The 21,349-nt window shown below is 42.7% G+C and overlaps 1 protein-coding gene across 1 annotated transcript in view; it reads left to right on the top strand.

Annotated features, from left to right (window-relative positions):
• Nucleotides 1–21,349, top strand: part of LOC126272414 (obscurin-like) — a 269,386-nt gene that overhangs the window by 79,319 nt on the left and 168,718 nt on the right. Inside the window, exon 3 of the mRNA XM_049975253.1 lies at nt 3,064–3,218. Coding sequence (XP_049831210.1) covers nt 3,064–3,218 — 155 coding nt within the window. The remainder of the gene's footprint in view (nt 1–3,063; nt 3,219–21,349) is intronic.

Genomic DNA, 21,349 nt, shown 5'->3' with positions numbered 1-21,349 from the left:
GCAGTATTTTAAATACAAATTTTGAGAACAGCACTCCAAGTGAGTAGAACTAACTTTGCAGAGCTTACCGAGGCTGGCAACGAGCAACGTGTAGCTGGAGATCGAACAGTCTGACTGAGAACTCGGTAGGAATACAAAAACATAGGTTTATAAGGGATGAAGGCGGCGCCGTTCAGAATTAGCCGAGCGGTCTAGGGCGCTGCAGTCATAGACTGTGCGGCTGGTCGTAATGGAGATTCGAGTTCTCCCTCGGGCATGGGTGTTTCTGTTTGTCTTTAGGATAATTAAGTTAAGTAGTGTGTAAGGTTAGGGACTGATGACCTTAGCAGTTACGTCCCATAAGATTTCACACACATTTGAACATTTTTTTTATGTTGGCGGATCACTAGTTCTGTCTTCCTATAGTCGGCCAACCAATCTACGGACAAATGACAGGCTTTGGCCAATCTGGCGTACGGCTGTGCACCTCCCGGGAGTTTATGGTCAACCACTTATAGATTCCACCCTTTCCGCAACTCCGTAGTAGCGATCTCTCTGTAGTTAGCTTTCAGCTGCAAGCAAAACAACAGTGCCCATCCGGTTACTGCTAACAACAACAGTATTTTACTTAACTTGACCCTTACCATATGCCACTGGTGAATGGGAACCGCTGTGGTAGTACTCTAACCTCTGTAATCGCACTGAAGTTAGGATTCTCAGGGGCAAGTATCCAGTTAACTGACTCTGCTAAAACGTACCCTTTTGTGCCCATCTTCTACTGCACCATCCTACAAAAGCCTCTGAAAGGGTGAGTGGCGGTACCAATTAGTTCTCTGAAGCGAAATAAGCTGGTACAACATCACAAACTCTCTCCAGTTCACAGGTCTCTACCGTTACTTTTAACCTATTGTAACCTAAACGCAACCACTTTTCCCTGCTCCCTCGCTGTGTCTCTGGTTTCCTATCTTCGAGTGCCTTTGCTGTCTTCCAATACCCTTAAGCTTAACAGTATGTAAGTCATTACATTGTCAATATATGACAAGTCGAAGGTACCCACAGCATATTTTGATATGTGTTTCGTGTGTGCTCCACACGCTTCAAACAGCACTCGCTTGTGATACTTGACATGGCAGATACTATATGTTATAGTTAAGTCAGAATTATGAATAAAAAGTAATAAATATATTAAGTTAGCTTCAGTACCAGGATTCGCTCGGGAGTTGTAACGTAAAATTTCTGCGGATGTGTTATCAGCGATGGTAATCCAGTTTATCCATTCTGTACTGAATTTTTAGGTGTTGCAAGATTGGTAGATGTTACCCTCTTTCCTGATTACGACGTGTTAGTGTTCGTTACACGCTTTCGTCGGGGCGTAGTGAAATGCTTCGTTTGTTAGGTTTCAGTGTTTACTTGTCCTCGTCCGCGCTTCTCGTAGCGTGATATTTTCATGGCTTGCTTAAGTCCGCGGTCTTGTTTCTAACAAGTTTTTTGTCAGAATTATTGATTCTTCGGACCTTTCATTTCATGGTTCTTCGGTTTCTCTCCTTCTCACGGTGGCCATTCTAGTTCGTTCGGAAATCAAACGTGATTCCCGCTCTTCATCTGTTTTGTTTCTTTTGGTTGTTCTTTTAGTTTTCACCATTTTTCTTCAGAACTAACAAGATCTTCTTCTCTTGTACATTTGGGCATAATTTGAAATATAAATTAGATGAACTTCTTAGTAAAAAAATACTAATTACACTGTACATACTTTCTACACTCTATTATGGATTTATATTCAGTCACTGTGTCACTTTGAATACTCACACTTCACTGTTTGTTTTTATTCACTCACTGGAATGTTTTTTCGGTTCTTCCCTTCGTAAATGATAAGAAACTGACCTTCAAACTCACGATGGACATCCATTATATATCTCTATTAAGAGGTAACCCCACCAGTGGCGGATTCCAGAACATACTAAAAAGGCTTCGAATGGTCCACAATGTTCTAGAACATTCGACACAATGTGTGTTCTGGAGTTTCCATAATGTCCTAGGATGTTCCGGAATGTTCCCTAACGTTCTGAAATCTCGCCTAATGTTCGACACCATTCCTCAACACTCTGGGTCGGTGTGGAACATTCCATAACATCCTGGAATATTATGAAATGCTTTGGAACACTTTCGAATGTTCTGGAAATTTCTAGTAATAGGTAGAGGGGGATACTTCCCAGCCCTTTTATCATCAAATCCACACCCTTTAGCTAAAAACAGGAACCTTCTTAACAGATGGGAGTTAATAGGTACCAACACCTAATGATCCCCTTGATCGTACCGAGATTTGTTTCTGAGTTTTAGCGGCACACGAAAAAATGGCTCCAAGTATTATAGGACTTGACATCTGTGGTCATCAGTCCACTAGAACTCATAACTACTTAAACCTAACTAACCTAAGGACATCACACACAACAATGCCCGAGGCATGATTCGAACCTGCGACAGTAGCGGTCGCGCGGTTCCAGGCCGAAGCGTCACACATATTCGAGACTTAATTTTATAATGTACATTGATTAGAGTCTTGTTTGTTGGTATATACTGTCCTGTCCCATTACCATAGCAACGTAACACCCACTCGACACGCTACGATGTAATGTCACAGTACGTCACCGCTTTATTTGGCTGCAGTGCCGAGTCGCCAGGATTTCAAACTATTCCGTAACTGCAGACAGATACCCACCAACATATGAAACATTTTCAGTACTTTACCGTTTGTTTTTTGGATGTGATAATTTAAAATTTATCACTACCCTCTGTATTAATATATTTTCTGTTTATATGAGTATCACAGGCCTATCCGATACAGCGATAGTTTGTGATTAAACTGATGGAGTCGAGTCAATGACGCATTTTGGCCAAATATCAGAAACAAGTGGGTACGCGTGTGTGTGAACTTCCGGAAGTCCTTCAAATTGATAAAGTAATGTTTAAGAAAGAATTATCCACATAGAAAGTTAAAGCAAACAAAAATGTCAAATAAGGACAAAGTTTCGTTAATGAATGAAGCCTCGGACGGCAGCGCTGATACCCGCTTGGTGCTTGTGCCAGGTGTGTTCTTGGCGGAACCGCAGACGACTCCGGTGACAGTGGCGCGGCCGCCACCCGACCCGGAATTCGACCCCGAGACCTCCACCAACGTGTCCGCACGGCTGGGCGCCACCGCCTCGCTCCACTGCCGGGTCAGAAATCTGGGCGAACATTCGGTAAGTGCGGTCAAAATGTTTTCCTTAACGGATACTTCGTCCTCTGACGACGGTTTCGTTCTTAATCGGCTACCTAGCCTCAAAACTACTGCACATGCAACACTTGCCATATCTCGTTTCGAGCCGCAGTGTCCCATCTCAGAGTTTACCGCTGGTCACTAATTTGAGTATTCTATTTTCCAATGTCGTAATTACGACTTATTTTAGAAGATAGATTAAGGAAAGGCAAAACTATGTTTCTAGCATTTGTAGGCTAAGAGAAAGCTTTTGACTATGTTGACAGGAATACCCTCCTTCAAATTCTAAATGTGGCAGGGGTAAAATACAGCTAGCGAAAGGCTATTTACAGTTTTTACAGAAACCAGATGGCAGTTATAAGAGTTGAGGAGCATGAAAGGGAAGCAGTGGTTGGGAAGAGAGTGAGACAGGGTTGTAGCCCCTCCCCGATGTTATTTAATCTGTATATTGAGCAAGCAGTAAAGGAAACAAAAGATAAATTCGGAGTAGGTATTAAAATCCATGGAGAAGAAATAAAAACTTTGAGGTTAGCCGATGCCATTGTAATTGTGTCAGAGACAGCAAAGGTCTTAGAAGAGCAGTTAAACGGAATGGACAGTTTCTTGAAAGCAGCATATAAGATGAACATCAACAGAAGCAAAACGAGAAGTCGGGTGATGCTGAAGGAATTAGATGAGGAAATGAGAGTCTTAGAGTAGTAAATGAGTTTTGCTATTTGGGGAGCAAAATAACTGATGGTGGTCGAAGTAGAGAGGATATAAAATGTAATCAGGCAATAGCAAGGAAAGCATTTCTGAAGAAGAGACATTCGTTAACATCGATCGAGTATAGACATAAGTGTCAGGAAGTCGTTTCTGAAAGTATTTGTAGGGAGTGTAGCCATGTGTGGAAATGAAACGTGGACGATAAATAGTTTGGACAAAAAGGGAATAGAAGCTTTCGAAATGTGGTGCTACAGAAGAATGCTGAGGATTAGATGGGTAGATCACATAACTAATGAGGAGGTACTGAACAGAATTGGGGAGAAGAGACGTTTGTGGCACAACTTGGCAAGAAGAAGGGTCCGGTTTGTAGGACATGTTCTGAGGCATCGAGGGGTCACAAATTTAGCATTGGAGGGCAGCGTGGAGGGTACAAAACGTAGAGGGAGACCAAGAGATGAATACACTAAGCAGATTCAGAAGGATGTAGGTTGCAGTAGGTACTGGGAGACGAGGAAGCTTGCACAGGATAGAGTAGCATGGAGAGCTGCATGAAACCAGTATCTGGACTGAAGACCACAACAACAACAACAACAACAACAACAAAAGAGGAATAATGCTTTATGATGCTTTCAAAATCTATACTGTATCCAAATAACCAACATAGTCTCTCGAAGAAATTTCAGTTGTCCCTAACTCCTGTAAAAATTGACGTAAGGGTCACGTTTTGATGTGATGAGGATGAATGAAACACTGCCACAATAGTTCTCCTAGAATACGGCGTAAGTCGTAAAAGGTGTAACAGTGACTTGCGCACTCGTCTAGCAATCATGACGAGTCATTTGGCGATTCAGAAAGGATGTTTTTCGTTTCTGCAAATCTCTTAACTTCAACGTTCAGACGGTTTCTTTCAATAGGACTGCCAATTCCCTTCCTGTGCTTACACACTTCTAGCTTCCGCTCAGTATCTGACTGCCTTGGCGTCTACTAGACGTTAAATTATGACAATTCATTTCTTTTTGACTCATCTTCATTCGCGAAAAAAAGGAAATAGTCAATTGCGCAAGTGATAATTACCGTATTCATGAAATGTACAAATATCCATAAAAGAGTTCTCGTCTGAGAGACTAATCATAAAATCAATTTGAACTAGATGTTTTTTAATAGCGTAAAGTTCATTGAACTCTCCAAATATACATCTCAAAAAGCAACACGACACATAGTTGGTAAATCAAAATCTTACAAACTTCCATCACGCTGGAGTAGCTGTGTGTCAGCAACTTCTCTTAATCAGTATAACAAAAAACTTGTCCAAAATTGCAAAATTCACTTTTTTCCTTCACTCCGTGACTAGTTTCGGATCGAGACCGATTTTCAAATCATCGTAACTTAGTCAAAGATGACATTTATGAAGCTGTAAAAACCATGTCAAAAATGTACAATGAACAGTTGAAGCGTATACTAAAATCTGTATGCGCTATTATTGTTCGTTGCACATATTTGATATGGTTTAACAACTTTGGAAATATCACTTTTACTGTTAAACTATAGAGTGCAGCTATTAGTCGTCCTTTTTTAGATTTTGTTATGCAAATCCAGATTTCGGCAAGTAGCTAGCCATTCTTAATGCGAAATTTTTTTATTATATATCGTAGTATTCAAAGAACTTTGACTGACGTCCGAACAACTGGGACTTACATGCAATGAGAATTAAAAAATTGCGCATTGATAATGGCAGGCTACTAACCGAAATCTTTATTTGCATAATTAAATATAAGAAGGATGACTGATTGCTGCAATCTATAATTTACAAGTCACAAACAGTCGCTGAATGCATCCGCTTTCCGAATGGAAGGTACCCTGATTTTTGACTGTGTTACAATTATTTGAAAATGGGTCTCGACACGAAACTAGCAATCAAGTGAACAAAAAGAGTAAAATTTGGATCTTTGGGCTGGTTTTCGCTGTACTGTAAATGAAAAATACTCAAAAATTTTAGAATTTTCTTAAAATGTCATGATAATTAGAGAAAAGTACAGCCTAAAATACAAATACCGGTCACGAAAGTGTGGACAATGAACGTGCTGGCAAAAATCAAAGCGCTTAGCAACTGCTAATGCAAGAAACGTAAACTTTCTCGGAAGATTCAAGAAGGAAGTTGGATTTCGTTGCTGATAAGATGGAAACATCATATGGTGTGACTAACGTCGCAAGTCAGCAGCATTTCAATCACAAGAATGTGAAAGGTGTTCTTAACTAAGTCGTGGTTACTGAATTCAGAAATGAAACCCGTTTTCGTACCATAAAATATCTAGAAAATGCTGTACATTGGTTACTTCATTACTGCTTGATTAATTTGCTTTAATTTAATTTTTGCAGATGTAATTGTTCGTAAGGATTCGCAATATATGCAAGGAATTAAGGAATTCTAGAAATGATCCTTAGATCCGACATTCACCTCCAATATATAAAAGATGAAGTCCATGAATCACGCTAGCGTTGCCTTGTATTTGTTACATCATAGAGTTGTTGTAGGTTCGTGAAGGTTTTTGTTTTGTATGATTTCAAACAAAGAAATGCCTTGTACTACTTCGCACCTGTATAAATAACGGAAATATCTTTTCATTGTATCCGTGATGAGTAAAATCTGAAATACAAAAAGAAAAAAAGAAACCTTGATTCTCTTGCAAAAATATGTTATCAGTTTTATCACAAATAAGCTGTTTTCTTGATAGGCTGGTTAAAAGCATCACATAATATGACCTTTGGTTTCCCCATGATTTAAGGGAACCAACGCTTCAAACAAATCTGTTTTCCCTGTGTTAAAAAAAAACAGCTGGAATCATCTCTTAAACAGAGAAAACCATGGAATACTCTGGCTTACAATGATCTTTAAGATTACTGGTACCAGCGCTTACTAATAATGTGACAAAGTGAAGATGAATACAGAGACGTACGCCTTGAAGACAGAGAAGAAGATATGCATTCTCTCCCGACATTTCGCCTGCCCTGTGTATCCAATGAGATACATTTTGTTTCTCAAGCGGATTTCAATGATCTTATTCTTGATTTAAAATTGTCAAAGCCACATGGTGAACTTCTAGCTTCACTAATGAAGGAAGCGAATCTTCTTCCTCTACAAAAGTGACTATCATGACCCTCATGCTCCTTTCCCTCAGCGTTTCTCAAGGAAGGTGATATGGATTTTTTTTGTAATGGCATAGAATCTGTTAACAAAACCTTTTGGTCAAGCTTTCTGTGTAAGTGTTTGGCGCCTGTTGATAGATACTAGCAACTTGGGCTGAAAGCAGGAGTTCTTCACAATGGAAACAAATGTAATTCTGATCCGATTGCTCATGCAGTTCACACGAAGAAGATGCATGACAACTTTCACTGCTACTAACACATACCCTATACAAGAGATACAAATGAGATACACATATAGAAAAAAGCCTTCATTATATGACATCGAAAAATGTTTTGCATCAGCCCGGTTCCCAGTGCTCCTGAAGATAAATGTTGACTGTGGATATTGTATCACAGACACAGTCCCTATAAATGGTCAGAGATATCACTAAACCCGCCCAAAGATGTAAACAACCATGCATGAGCAGCGCCTATTAGACAAGGGGCTGGGGAGGGGGGGGGGGGGGGGGCGGGGTTCCGGGTTCCGACAGCAGATCAGTTCCAGTCATTACAGCAGGAAGGAAGTACACAGCTCGTGTTCGATCGACGCCACATTGTTGCTTTGTACCAGGAAGGGCTCTCAATAACAGGAGTGACCAGGTGTCTCGGAGTGAACCAAAGTGATGTTCTTCCGACATGGAGTAGATACAGAGAGACAGGAACTATCAATGACATGCCTCGCTCAGGCCGCCCAAGGGCTACAACTGCAGTGGATGACCGCTGCCTACAGATTATGGCTAGGAGGAATCCTGGCAGGAACGCCACCATGTTCAATATTGCTTTTCGTGCAGTTACAGGACGTCGCCTTACTACTCAAACTGTGCACGATAGGATGCATGATGCGCAGCTTTACTCCCGGCGTCCATGATGGAGTCCATCTTGAAACCACGACACCATGCAGCACAGTGCAAATGAGCCCAACAACATACCAAATGAACCACTCTGGACTGGCATCACGTTCTCTTCACCGATGACTGAAACATATGACATCAACCAGACAATAGTCGGAGGCGTGTTTGTAGGCATCTCGGACAGGCTGAACGCCTTAGACGCACTGTCCAGTGAGTGCAGCAAGGTAGAGGTTCCCTGCTGTTTTGGGGTGTCAATAATGTGGGGCCTACGTACGTCGCTGGTGGTAATCGAAGGCACCTAACGGCTGTACGATACGTGAATGCCATACTCCGATCGATAGTGCAACCATATCGACAGCATATTGGCGAGTCACTCGTCGTAATAAACGACAATTCACGCACACATCGTGCACATCTTGTGAATGAATTCCTTCAGGATAACGACATCTTTCTACTACAGTTCGCTGCATCATATCCAGACATGAACAGTATCGAACAAGCCTGGATAGATTGAAAAGGGCTGTTTATGGACGACGTGACCCACACACCACTCTGAGTGATCTACGTCGAATCGCCATTGAGGAGTGGGTCAATCTGGACCAACAGTGCCTTGATGAACTTGTGGACAGTATGCCACAACGAATAAAGGCATGCATCAATGGAAGAGGACGTGCTACTGGGTATTAGAAGTACCGGTGTGTACAGAAATCTAGACCACCAGCTCTGAAGTTCTCGGTATTTGGTGGTACATTATGCAATGATTGCTTTTCATCAGCAATAAAGAGGGGGAAATGATGTTTATGTTGACCTCTATTCCAAATTTCTGTACAGGTTCCGGAACTCTCGGAACCAAGGTGATAAATTTTTTATTTTATTTATTTATTTATTTATTTATTTATTTTTTTTTTTTTTGTAGCGTGTATATGTGAAACTCTCGAGGTTTTTGTAATTTTGCTCGGATTCCAGCCCTAATGCACGAAGAAATGCTGCTGTATACGCGGTGGGATAGCAAAGGCAGACACAAAACCTAATTGCGGGAAAAGAAATGGCCTGCTCAGAGAGAACTGCTGCCTGAAAAAAATAATGTGGCAATGACTAATATTGTTGACTGTAGAAATATTTACCTCCATCTGCTGCACTTTAAATTGGATGTGATGAGATACTTCAAGAAAACCACAGGCGAAACATCATTTGGATTCATACATTTGCGAGATAAGTTTCCAAGGATCAATGAAGCAAAAATGTTTGTAGGACCGTAAATTAGGAGACTAAGGCTGAAATATGGAGTGTAGCCATGTATGTAAGTGAAACATGGACGATAAATAGTTTGGACAAGAAGAGAATAGAAGTTTTCGAAATGTGGTGCTATTGAAGAATGCTGAAGATTAGATGGGTAGATCACATAACTAATCAGGAGGTATTGAGTAGGATTGGGGAGAAGAGGAGTTTGTGGCACAACTTGACAAGAAGAAGGGACCGGTTGGTAGGATATATTCTCAGGCACCAAGGGATCACAAATTTAGCATTGGAGGGCAGCGTGGAGGGTAAAAATCGTAGAGGGAGACCAAGAGATGAATACACTAAGCAGATTCATAAGGATGTTGGCTGCAGTAGGTAGTGGGAGATGAAGAAGTCTCAGGACTGAGGACCACAACAACAACAACAACAACGCTGATGAAGATTTCCTTGATTTGTTGAGTTATCTTGAAAGAGACGGCATTCATATCTTTCATCAGTGTTTATAAGAACTTGGCAGGCATCAATAAGCCGTAAAATCTTTGCGCTTTTGTATAAGAACAGGTCAGATGAGACCACGATTTGGGATGTAAAATGTCACTTAGAACACTTTTGCTCAATGACCGCTTGGATTAGTTCCTGGATAACTCTGTTGCCGTTAGCGGCGAACATGGGGAACAATTCCACCAAGAAATTTCTCAAATCTAGAAGCGTTATCAAGGCAACTGGAGTACTGCGACGTTACCCGCCTACTGCCGTACCTCACCCAAAAATGTTCCTTAGGCACAGTATCGTAGGAAATCAGCAAGAGGATATTATTTGGTATGTTTATTCACTTTTATTTGTTGCTTTGTTGTTTTTTCTTTGTGCTCCGCCACGGATTTTGTCGTTCCCCTTTCCTCTGAAATATACAGTATAGCAATTTAATAAATAAGCTGACGTAAGAATTTAGGGAAACCAATATACAATGTAAACTGAGAATGATACAGAAATTCTGAAATCAGATCTGAATTCAGGGCCCAATTACGTTCGAGAAGGATGGTGTTTTGTTTTCGTAATGTTTAAGTCAAAGTGTTCATCCGATCCATCTGGCGTACGCTATAGACTGCGGGGCTTGAAATTGAATCTTTGCCCGCGCCGAGAAATTTTTTATGCAATTTGTCCAGTCGTAATTAAATTTAGCACGAGCATTCCGATTTATTTGTGGAGTAGATTTAGTTGTCAAACAGTGTTACACTATTTGAAGTGAGTGTAGAAATTTATTTCTTATTCCACAGATAAAATGAAGGCATAGGACATACAAAGGATTTCGTAACAAGGATCCACACCATGACTTTTACCTTCAGACAGGCTTTTAATCAGCTGTCTTATAATTATTATGCAACAGTTACAACGCGTTAGAAGTGTTACTTTCTACAGGAAAACGCCGAAATCACCCTGACAATACTCTTTTTATTTTCTTTACAACGGACATAGACAACTATTCTAATAAGTAATAATTACTCTGTTTTGGAAACACTCTGCGATCACGTAGCCACTATCACCCTACGCATTTATATGCACAAGTGCTGGTGACTGAACTTCAGTCGGCACTGCTGAATTTGATGGAAAAGAAGTCTGGTTAATGTGATTAGTGTAGGATCTAGCGCTATGATAAACTGCTTACTCTACTGACCATGAATCCTTAGTAGGGACCTAGCCAGGTGGCGCAATAATTAGCACACTGGACTCGCATTCGGAAAGACGATGGTTCACACCCACGTCCGGCCATCCATATTTCCCTAAACCGCCTCTGGCAAATAGCGGGATGGCTACTTCGATAGGGCACGGCCTATTTCCGTCCGCGTCCGTCCCATATCCGAGCTTGTGCTCCGGCTCTAATGGACTAATTGTTACTGGACTTTAAACACTAATCTCCTCCTCTAAATCCACAGTAGAAAGTTTCCCTTTCAAAGCCTTTAGTAGATCAGATGATATCAGACGATAGAACGGTCAACTGTGATGTGAGTCTTAAGTCAGATAGCAAGACAAAATTTACCTTTATTATACGAAAATTTTGGAGTCGCGTGCACGGGATGCTCACCTAGCACATCCTGCGAGGCTTACAGTACTTTGGGTCTCTCTTAGTATCCGATCTGGCAGCCTAGATGTCAGATTTTCAAACGTTTCCTAAATCACGTAGAAAGATGTGGCGATCCCTCCTTTTAAAACGACACTGTCGATCTTCCTACCCATCTTTCCTGAAACAGGAGCTTGTGTTCCTTTTCTAATTACCCAGTCCCTCGACAATGAGACGTGAAAACCTAATCTCCATTTTCTTACTTTCCAGACCTTATACTATTTTCCACGATTACAGGTAGCTCCTCCAGGACATAAATAGTATACTGGTATAGCCAAGCTAGTGTAATGGAAAAATATGAAAACTACACCTTCGTATTATTTCTCTGCATGATCACCATCGACATTTACTTACTTTCAACATACCATAACACGTTGAAAACTTCGCTCTGCCTAAAATTCTAACACGTCATACCGCAGCCACATTTTGAAGTTGGAAATTCTTAGAGGGATCGAAATCGTTAGCACCCGAGGGATATCGTAGAGGACGTCAAGAGGTTGAAATGACTTTGAGTCAACAGTTAACTGTTGTGAAAACACACTTGACCTCTTAGCAACAAATAATCCTGACTTAATAACGATCATCAAAACCGATACTGGGATTAGTGAACGCAGCGTTGTTGTAGCGAGATTGAATATTGTAGTCTTCAAATCCTCCAAAAATAAGCGAAAAATATTACCTATTCAAAAAAGAAGATAAAATTCACCTCACGCCTTCTTGAGAAACAATCTCCACTGATTCCAAATTAATAATATAAGTGTAGGCCATATGTGGCTTGAATTCAAAGAAATAGCATCGGCTGCAATTGAGAGATTTATACCAAATAAAATAACAAACGACGCAGCTGATACTCCTTGGTACACAAAATGGGTCAGAACACTGTTGCAGAAACAACGAAACAAACATGCGAAATTTATACAGACCCAAAATCCCGAAGATTGGCGATCTTTTACAGAAGCTCGAAATTTGGGCGGGCTTCAATGAGAGATGCCTAGAACAGTTTCCACAACGAAACTTTGTCTCGAAACCTGCCAGAAAATTCAAAGAGATTCTGGTCGTATGTGAAGTATTTCAGCGGCAAAAAACAATCAGTGCCTTCTCTGCGCGATAGCAATTGAGATATAATCAAACACAGTGCTGCCGAAGCAAAGTTACTAAACACAGCCTTCCGAAATACCTTCACAAAAGAAGACGAAGTAAATATTCCAGAATTCGAATCGAGAGCAGCTGCCAACATGAATAACGTAGAACTAAATATCCTTGGAGTAATGAAGCAACTTAAGTCACTTACTAAAATCAAGTTATCTGTTGCAGACTGCATACCAATTAGGTTCCTTTCGGACTATGCTGATGCATTAGCTCCATACTTAACAATCATATACAACCATTCACTTGACGGAAGATCCGTACGCAAAGACTGGTAACTTGCACAGGTCACACCAATATTAAAGAGAGGTCGTAAAAGTAATTCACTACATTACAGGCCCATATAGTTAACGTCGATATCCAGCAAGTTTTAGGAACATATATTGTCTTCAAAGATTATGAATTACCTCGAAGAAAACTGTCTATTGATACACACTCAAAATGGGTTTAGGAAACATCGTTCCTGTGAAACACAACTATCTCTTTAATCACATTAAGTGTTGGGTGCTATTGACAAGGGATTTGAGATCGATTCCGTGTTTCTGGATTTCCGGAAGGTTTTTGACACTGCACCACACAAGGAGCATTTAGTGAAATTGCGTACTTGTGGAATATCGTCTCAGTTATGTGACTCGATTTGTGATTTCCTGTCAAAAAAAAAATGTTCAAATGTGTGTGCAATCTTATGCGACTTAACTGCTAAGGTCATCAGTCCCTAAGCGAACACACTACTTAACCTAAATTATCCTAAGGACAAACACACTCAGTCATGCCCAAGGGATGACTCGAACCTCCGCTGTGACCAGCCGCACAGTCCATGACTGCAGCGCCCCAGACCGCTCGGCAAGTCCCGCGAGGCTCCTATCAGAGACGTCACAGTTCATAGTAACTCACGGAAAGTCATCGAGAGAAACATAAGTGATTTTAGGCGTTCCCCAAGGTAGTGCTGTAGGCCCTTTGCTGTTTCTTATCTACACTCCTGGAAATTTAAATAAGAACACCGTGAATTCATTGTCCCAGGAAGGGGAAACTTTATTGACACATTCCTGGGGTCAGATACATCACATGATCACACTGACAGAACCACAGGCACATAGACACAGGCAACAGAGCATGCACAATGTCGGCACTAGTACAGTGTATATCCACCTTTCGCAGCAATGCAGGCTGCTATACTCCCATGGAGACGATCGTAGAGATGCTGGATGTAGTCCTGTGGAACGGCTTGCCATGCCATTTCCACCTGGCGCCTCAGTTGGACCAGCGTTCGTGCTGGACGTGCAGACCGCGTGAGACGACGCTTCATCCAGTCCCAAACATGCTCAATGGGGGACAGATCCGGAGATCTTGCTGGCCAGGGTAGTTGACTTACACCTTCTAGAGCACGTTGGGTGGCACGGGATACATGCGGAGGTGCATTGTCCTGTTCGAACAGCAAGTTCCCTTGCCGGTCTAGGAATGGTAGAACGATGGGTTCGATGACGGTTTGGATGTACCGTGAACTATTCAGTGTCCCCTCGACGATGACCAGAGGTGTACGGCCAGTGTAGGAGATCGCTCCCCACACCATGATGCCGGGTGTTGGCCCTGTGTGCCTCGGTCGTATGCAGTCCTGTTTGTGGCGCTCACCTGCACGGCGCCAAACACGCATACGACCATCATTGGCACCAACGCAGAAGCGACTCTCATCGCTGAAGACGACACGTCTCCATTCGTCCCTCCATTCACGCCTGTCGCGACACCACTGGAGGCGGGCAGCACGATGTTGGGGCGTGAGCGGAAGACGGCCTAACGGTGTGCAGGACCGTAGCCCAGCTTCATGGAGACGGTTGCGAATGGTCCTCGCCGATACCCCAAGAGCAACAGTGTTCCTAATTTGCTGGGAAGTGGCGGTGCGGTCCCCTACGGCACTGTGTATGATCCTACGGTCTTGGCGTGCATCCGTGCGTCGCTGCGGTCTGGTCCCAGGTCGACGGGCACGTGCCCCTTCCGCCGACCACTGGCGATAACATCGATGTACTGTGGAGACCTCACGCCCCACGTGTTGAGCAAGTCGGCGGTACGTCCATCCGGCCTCCCGCATGCCCACTATACGCCCTCGCTCAAAGTCCGTCAACTGCACATACGGTTCACGTCCACGCTGTCGCGGCATGCTACCAGTGTTAAAGACTGCGATGGAGCTCCGTATGCCACGGCAAACTGGCTGACACTGACGGCGGCCGTGCACAAATGCTGCGCAGCTAGCGCCGTTCGGCGGCCAACACCACGGTTCCTGGTGTGTCCGCTGTGCCGTGCGTGTGATCATTGCTTGTACAGCCCTCTCGCAGTGTCAGGAGCAAGTATGGTGGGTCTGATACACCTGTGTCGATATGTTCTTTTTCAATTTCCAGGAGTGTATATATACGATTTGGGAGACAATCAGAGCACCCGTCTTAGGTTGTTTGCATATGACGCTGTCGTTTATCGACTAATAAAGTCATCAGAATATCAAAACAAACTGCAAAACGATTTAGAAAAGATACATGAATGGTGCAAAAAGTGGCAGTTGAGCGTAAATAATGAAAAGTGTGAGATCATCCACATGAGTGCTAAAAGGAATTCGATAAACTTCGGTTACATGATAAATCAGTGAAATCTAAAAGGAGCTAAATCAACTAAATACCTAGGTATTTAATTACGAACAACTTAAAGTGGAAGGACCACATAGTTAATGTTGTCGATAATTCTAACCAAAGGCTGCGTTTTATTGGCAGGAGACATAGAAAATATATCAGATCTACTAAGGAGGCTGCCTACACTACGCTTGTTCGTTCTCTTTTAGAATACTGCTGCGCTGTGTGGGATCCTTACCAGATAGGACTGACGGAGAACATCGAAAAAGTTCAAAGAAGGGCAGCAAGTTTTGCATTATCGCGAAATATGGGAGAGAGTGTCACAGAAATGATACAAAATTTGGCCTGGACATCACTAAAAGAAATGCGTTTTTCTTGGCGACGGAAATTTCTCACGAAATTCCAATCACTAACTTGCACCTCCGAATGAGAAAATATATTTCCTGACACCGACCTACTTAGGGAGAAACTATCACAACGATAAATAAGGTAAATCAGAGCTCTTACGGAAAGATTTTGGTGTTCGTTTTCGTTCTTTCCGCGCGCATTACCAGATTGGAATGATTTAGAATTGTGAAGGTGGTTCGATGAACTCTCTGCCAGGCCCTTAAATATTATTTGCAGAGTATCGATGTAGATGTATATGTAGATGAATACCAGACTGTTGCGCATCTCGTGCGAAAACACGACGCTGGTATTTACGGGAAGGCGTCGCTTGCCTTGAATGGCTCTTCTCAGTTTCTTTAATGTCTCACAGCAGGATGCAGAATAGATAGCTTTTCTAGGATCTGTAAGACACTATAACAAGTTTCTTCCAGCAGCCAAACACGCTGTAAGACATAACCTTTATGACGCACAGAGTCAGGACTGCATTTTTGGACTTGTTAGGATTGGTAATATGAAACCACACCGTTGACTGCTGAATTGTCTCCGTGTAAGCGTAGAAAATCCGTGTCAGGAGTCACATGTCTGATCAGTAACATATCTCATTGCACCTCGTAATGAGAAGAAGGTCTGCTTTCAGTTATCAATTTGTGAAGTGGTTTACACAAATGATTTATGAAACCCAGAGAGTAAAAAATTTGTGTCGCCATTGTTTACTCACAGTCCGTAATGGAGCACTCCTAGACACCAGTGCCACAGTAGTCGGCAGTTGAGATATAGTGAAAATAAAAAATTTACTAGTTTACGAGTACCGGAACCGTGTTCAGGAACTGAGGGCTGGTGACGGGGAAGGAGGTTGGGAAAGAAAACAGTGCTGCCAGTCAATATCCGTTACTCCTCTAGTTTTCTTCGATGTGATATTAAATTGGTTCTTCTGTCAGACTCAGTTAGGTAGGATGCGTCTTCGGTTTGGGACAACACATTCTTTTTAAGCGAGAGAATAGCTGTGTGTGTCCTTTCTTACTACAGACGGACTGACGCTTTTGTCTTCAACATTGTACTCCGTCCTTAAACAAACGACAGTATTGACACAAAACATTTACTCGTGGTGAGATACATAGACGAGCTACAGTAGGTGAATGCAACGAATCGTTTGCGCTATCGCAGATCCAATCACACTGAACTAACGCGTGAGTCGGAAGAGTAGCCATTCACCTTGCTACATTAAATCAGAGATTAACTTTCGGATAGCTCTAAAATGCAAGTTTCGGAAGAGTTTATTAACGGGAAATGTTGTGCATCACACACTGAAATTAGCTGTCATTATTTGATCACCAGAAACATGGAATACTCTGTTAACTAACACTGGATCTTTGAAAAGTAGAGCGCGAATACTTCATTGAAGCACAGTGACCATATCATTTCTTTCTATGGCTGGTAAATATTACAAATCTCTGAGACAGTACAATGTGTAATATAGAAAATAGTACAGATGACACGTGAATACAGATCAGCAGCTTTGGAAACCGTATCACTACGTCCATTTCCTGCAGAATTCTTGGAAATATCTTAAATTCGATTGTAATATGGTGATATATGTAGAGAGTGACTCACCTAAAAAGTTAACCGGAAATATTGCGGAAATGGGAAGTGTTATTGATACCTGGTTCTCACAGAATTGATTGGTATTCAGTGACTAGTATTGCTGGTCATCAACATATTTTAATAATACGTAAAAGAGTATTATTTGTGCAAATATCCCCATTTTCAATGAGACTATGCCGACTGACATTCACAAACTAAAAGCAGGGTAAAATAGAATGTTAATGGTGTTCGTTACAGAGTTTTAGTGCGAGTCGTTTACGAGATATCGTATACTCAAAAGTTCCCACAACGACGTTTGTACAATTTATGTGTAGCAGGCACTAAAGAACAACGTAATTGCTGACACTACCAATATGGATTCTGGCCGGTAACGAGACAAAAGATGATCACAGGTTGTGTTGAAAATGACTACAGCCAGGAGTCATATACTCTTCCAGTCTGGTATGGAACGACTGCTGCACGCGTGCAAGCACTTCATTGAAGATGTCCGAGCAATCTGAAGTAATACGTTGTTGCATATCATCGGATGTAGCTGGTGTGTACTTGTTGACATTGTCTTTCAGATTTCTCCAGAGAAAAAAGTTTACAGTGATCAAATCTGGGGAAAGGTCTTGTGAAAATGCAGGTCCTCTGCGTCCAATCCAGTGATTTGGAAAAAATTTATTAAGACGTGCTGCAATATCTAGTGCGCTATGAGCTTAACTGCCATGATGTTGTCACCACAAGTTCCCCCTAATCTGCAGAGGAACATCATCTTGCATCCGTCGAAGACAGTCTGTTAGATGGCGCCGATACTTGTGCACGCCCAGTCTTCCGTCTGTAAAACACGAGAAAATGAGCTAATGCTTGACTACATCACACCGTACGCTTACACTCTATGGATGCTAACGTCAAACCTGACGAAGCCAACGGGGATTATCAACAGTCCTTTAGTGTACGTTTCGGCGGTTTACCAGGCCATGATTTGTAAATGTAGCTTCATTACAAAACAACATAAACCTGCTTCATCTGGAGTATTCTCAGTGCCATGTATAGAAGTTAACACGAGTCTCATCATCGTCTCCATTCCCCTCTTGATGAAAGGAACCTATTTTGATGCAGAACGCGTAGTACATTTGTCTGATTCATGCAACTTCCTTGTGTGATTGAGCGGGAGCTAACGTGTAGATCAGCTGCAACATCAGCAAGAACATTAATATCCCCCTCTTCAGTGGTCAGTTCTTTCCTTGTGTTACCTCATCTAACATAACTGTTTTTAAAGTTGATAAATAGTAGGAATAGGAAAAACGATTCTTAAGTGTTCGAATACAGAATCAGTTATGCGTTGCTTGACACAGTCAAGTTGATTACATATCTGGGCGTAGTATAGCAAAGCGACGTCTACATTACAAGATACCCATCACGGTTCGTGTTTTATGGCGCATATTTCACGTCTTCAGTTGCAGGTTACCCACCTAATGGCTTCCAGCTGCAACAAATATCTGATTTTCATTCTTTACATACGTATGCCGCGGATTGAAAAATTGATAATGCCTTGACAATGTACTTATTGGGACGTATTATTTGATATTAAATGTTTAACATAATGAAACGAGTAGTCTGTCAGCGTTGGAAGGTGTGTGTGTGTGTGTGTGTTTTGAGGTAGCCTAACTTGATGCGTGCAAATAGACAGCATATGTTCACCTACAATTTGAGAATGGATCCTTTGGCAACTTGCAGCATGGAAACAATTATGAGACATGTATTGACTTCTGTACGTGTCACGACAGATATGCGCCGCCTATCAGGCGCGAACAGTGACATGCGCCCTCCTGAAACAATGGAACGGAAATAATTTAAGAAAACGACAGTTAATTTAAAAATATATATATTAAGGAAGATTAATGTCTTTTTGAAATTGTGCAGTAGTTAAGAAGATTAAGTATAATAAAGTCATGTTTTACGCTGTATAGAAATTACTTAAAGGACAGAATGACTTGAAAATTTTTTTACAAACAGCTGCACAATTCAGAAAAAGTCCGCTTGAATGTAAATTTAGTAGCACGTATCTTTGAGATTAAAAGAGAATAATTTTTCAAAACCACAGTCAGGGAAAATATAGTAAAAAATAGAGGAAACAAAATTCCGCGAGCAGTGGATTGGAACCACTGAAAATATTTTGGTTATGTAGCTGCAACTGTTCATTGAGGTTCATATTTGCTTGAAAATCTCTTGCTCTTGGAGACCTTCTAGCCTATGACCTTTCCTTTCTCTATGTCAAATGGAATTTTCTTCATCGGGCTTCCGTTAGCGTCCGGAAATTAGCAAATGATCAGCAGAAGTAGAAACGAGTACATTAGTGACTCTCTTTCCCAGCAAATGTTCCTTTCACTAAAAGACCTTCCAGTTTTTCCTACATAATAAACGAGACACGTATCGCAAGTGATTTTACACACTTCACAGTTGTGTACGTAGCAACTGGGGCCTTGAGGTTGTGAAGGAGATTTTTTTGTTAAGTCACTGTTCGTGGAAAAGGCAAGTTTAGATCCACATTGTTAAATCGGAAATGGTTCCCAGCAGGGTACTCGTAGTACAGGCTACAACGTTTTGTTTTACTTTTGGCTTGAGCACAGCTGGTCCAAAGGCTGACTGTTGCTTTTTAGCAATGAAATTTTAGGATTTAGCAACTGTTTATTATGATAAAAACACCGTCAGTAGGTGTCGAAAGGTAGGACAATGTATCCACCGTTTATGTGCAACCGACTCCATGTTTAATCTTATACTGTCACTAAGGATACTGAAGATGTAACACATACTTTCAAAAATTTACGAAACTTGTCCTCCTGAAGCCCCACTCTGCCTCCCCCGCCCACAAAATGATGAAAGAATCAAAAAGTTATCGCTTATTATACACTCCTGGAAATGGAAAAAAGAACAAATTGACTCCGGTGTGTCAGACCCACCATACTTGCTCCGGACACTGCGAGAGGGCTGTACAAGCAATGATCACACGCACGGCACAGCGGACACACCAGGAACCGCGGTGTTGGCCGTCGAATGGCGCTAGCTGCGCAGCATTTGTGCACCGCCGCCGTCAGTGTCAGCCAGTTTGCCGTGGCATACGGAGCTCCATCGCAGTCTTTAACACTGGTAGCATGCCGCGACAGCGTGGACGTGAACCGTATGTGCAGTTGACGGACTTTGAGCGAGGGCGTATAGTGGGCATGCGGGAGGCCGGATGGACGTACCGCCGACTTGCTCAACACGTGGGGCGTGAAGTCTCCACAGTACATCGATGGTCGGCGGAAGGTGCACGTGCCCGTCGACCTGGGACCGAACCGCAGCGACGCACGGATGCACGCCAAGACCGTAGGATCCTACACAGTGCCGTAGGGGACCGCACCGCCACTTCCCAGCAAATTAGGGACACTGTTGCTCCTGGGGTATCGGCGAGGACCATTCGCAACCGTCTCCATGAAGCTGGGCTACGGTCCCGCACACCGTTAGGCCGTCTTCCGCTCACGCCCCAACATCGTGAATGGAGGGACGAATGGAGACGTGTCGTATTCAGCGATGAGAGTCGCTTCTGCCTTGGTGCCAATGATGGTCGTATGCGTGTTTGGCGCCGTGCAGGTGAGCGCCACAATCAGGACTGCATACGACCGAGGCACACAGGGCCAACACCCGGCATCATGGTGTGAGGAGCGATCTCCTACACTGGCGGTACACCTCTGGTGATCGTCGAGGGGACACTGAATAGTGCACGGTACATCCAAACCGTCATCGATCCCATCGTTCTACCATTCCTGGACCGGCAAGGGAACTTGCTGTTCCAACAGGACAATGCACGTCCGCATGTACCCAGTGCCACCCAACGTGCTCTAGAAGGTGTAAGTCAACTACCCTGGCCAGCAAGATCTCCGGATCTGTCCCCCATTGAGCATGTTTGGGACTGGATGAAGCGTCGTCTCACGCGGTCTGCACGTCCAGCACGAACGCTGGTCCAACTGGGGCGCCAGGTGGAAATGGCATGGCAAGCCGTTCCACAGGACTACATCCAGCATCTCTACGATCGTCTCCATGGGAGAATAGCAACCTGCATTGCTGCGAAAGGTGGATATACACTGTTCTAGTGCCGACATTGTGCATGCTCTGTTGCCTGTGTCTATGTGCCTGTGGTTCTGTCAGTGTGATCATGTGATGTATCTGACCCCAGGAATGTGTCAATAAAGTTTCCCCTTCCTGGGACAAGGAATTCACGGTGTTCTTATTTCAAGTTCCAGGAGTGTATTTT

This window comes from Schistocerca gregaria, chromosome 5, assembly GCF_023897955.1.
Source record: "Schistocerca gregaria isolate iqSchGreg1 chromosome 5, iqSchGreg1.2, whole genome shotgun sequence".
NCBI classification, from domain to species: domain Eukaryota; kingdom Metazoa; phylum Arthropoda; class Insecta; order Orthoptera; family Acrididae; genus Schistocerca; species Schistocerca gregaria.
This window is presented reverse-complemented; position numbering and strand designations above follow the sequence as displayed.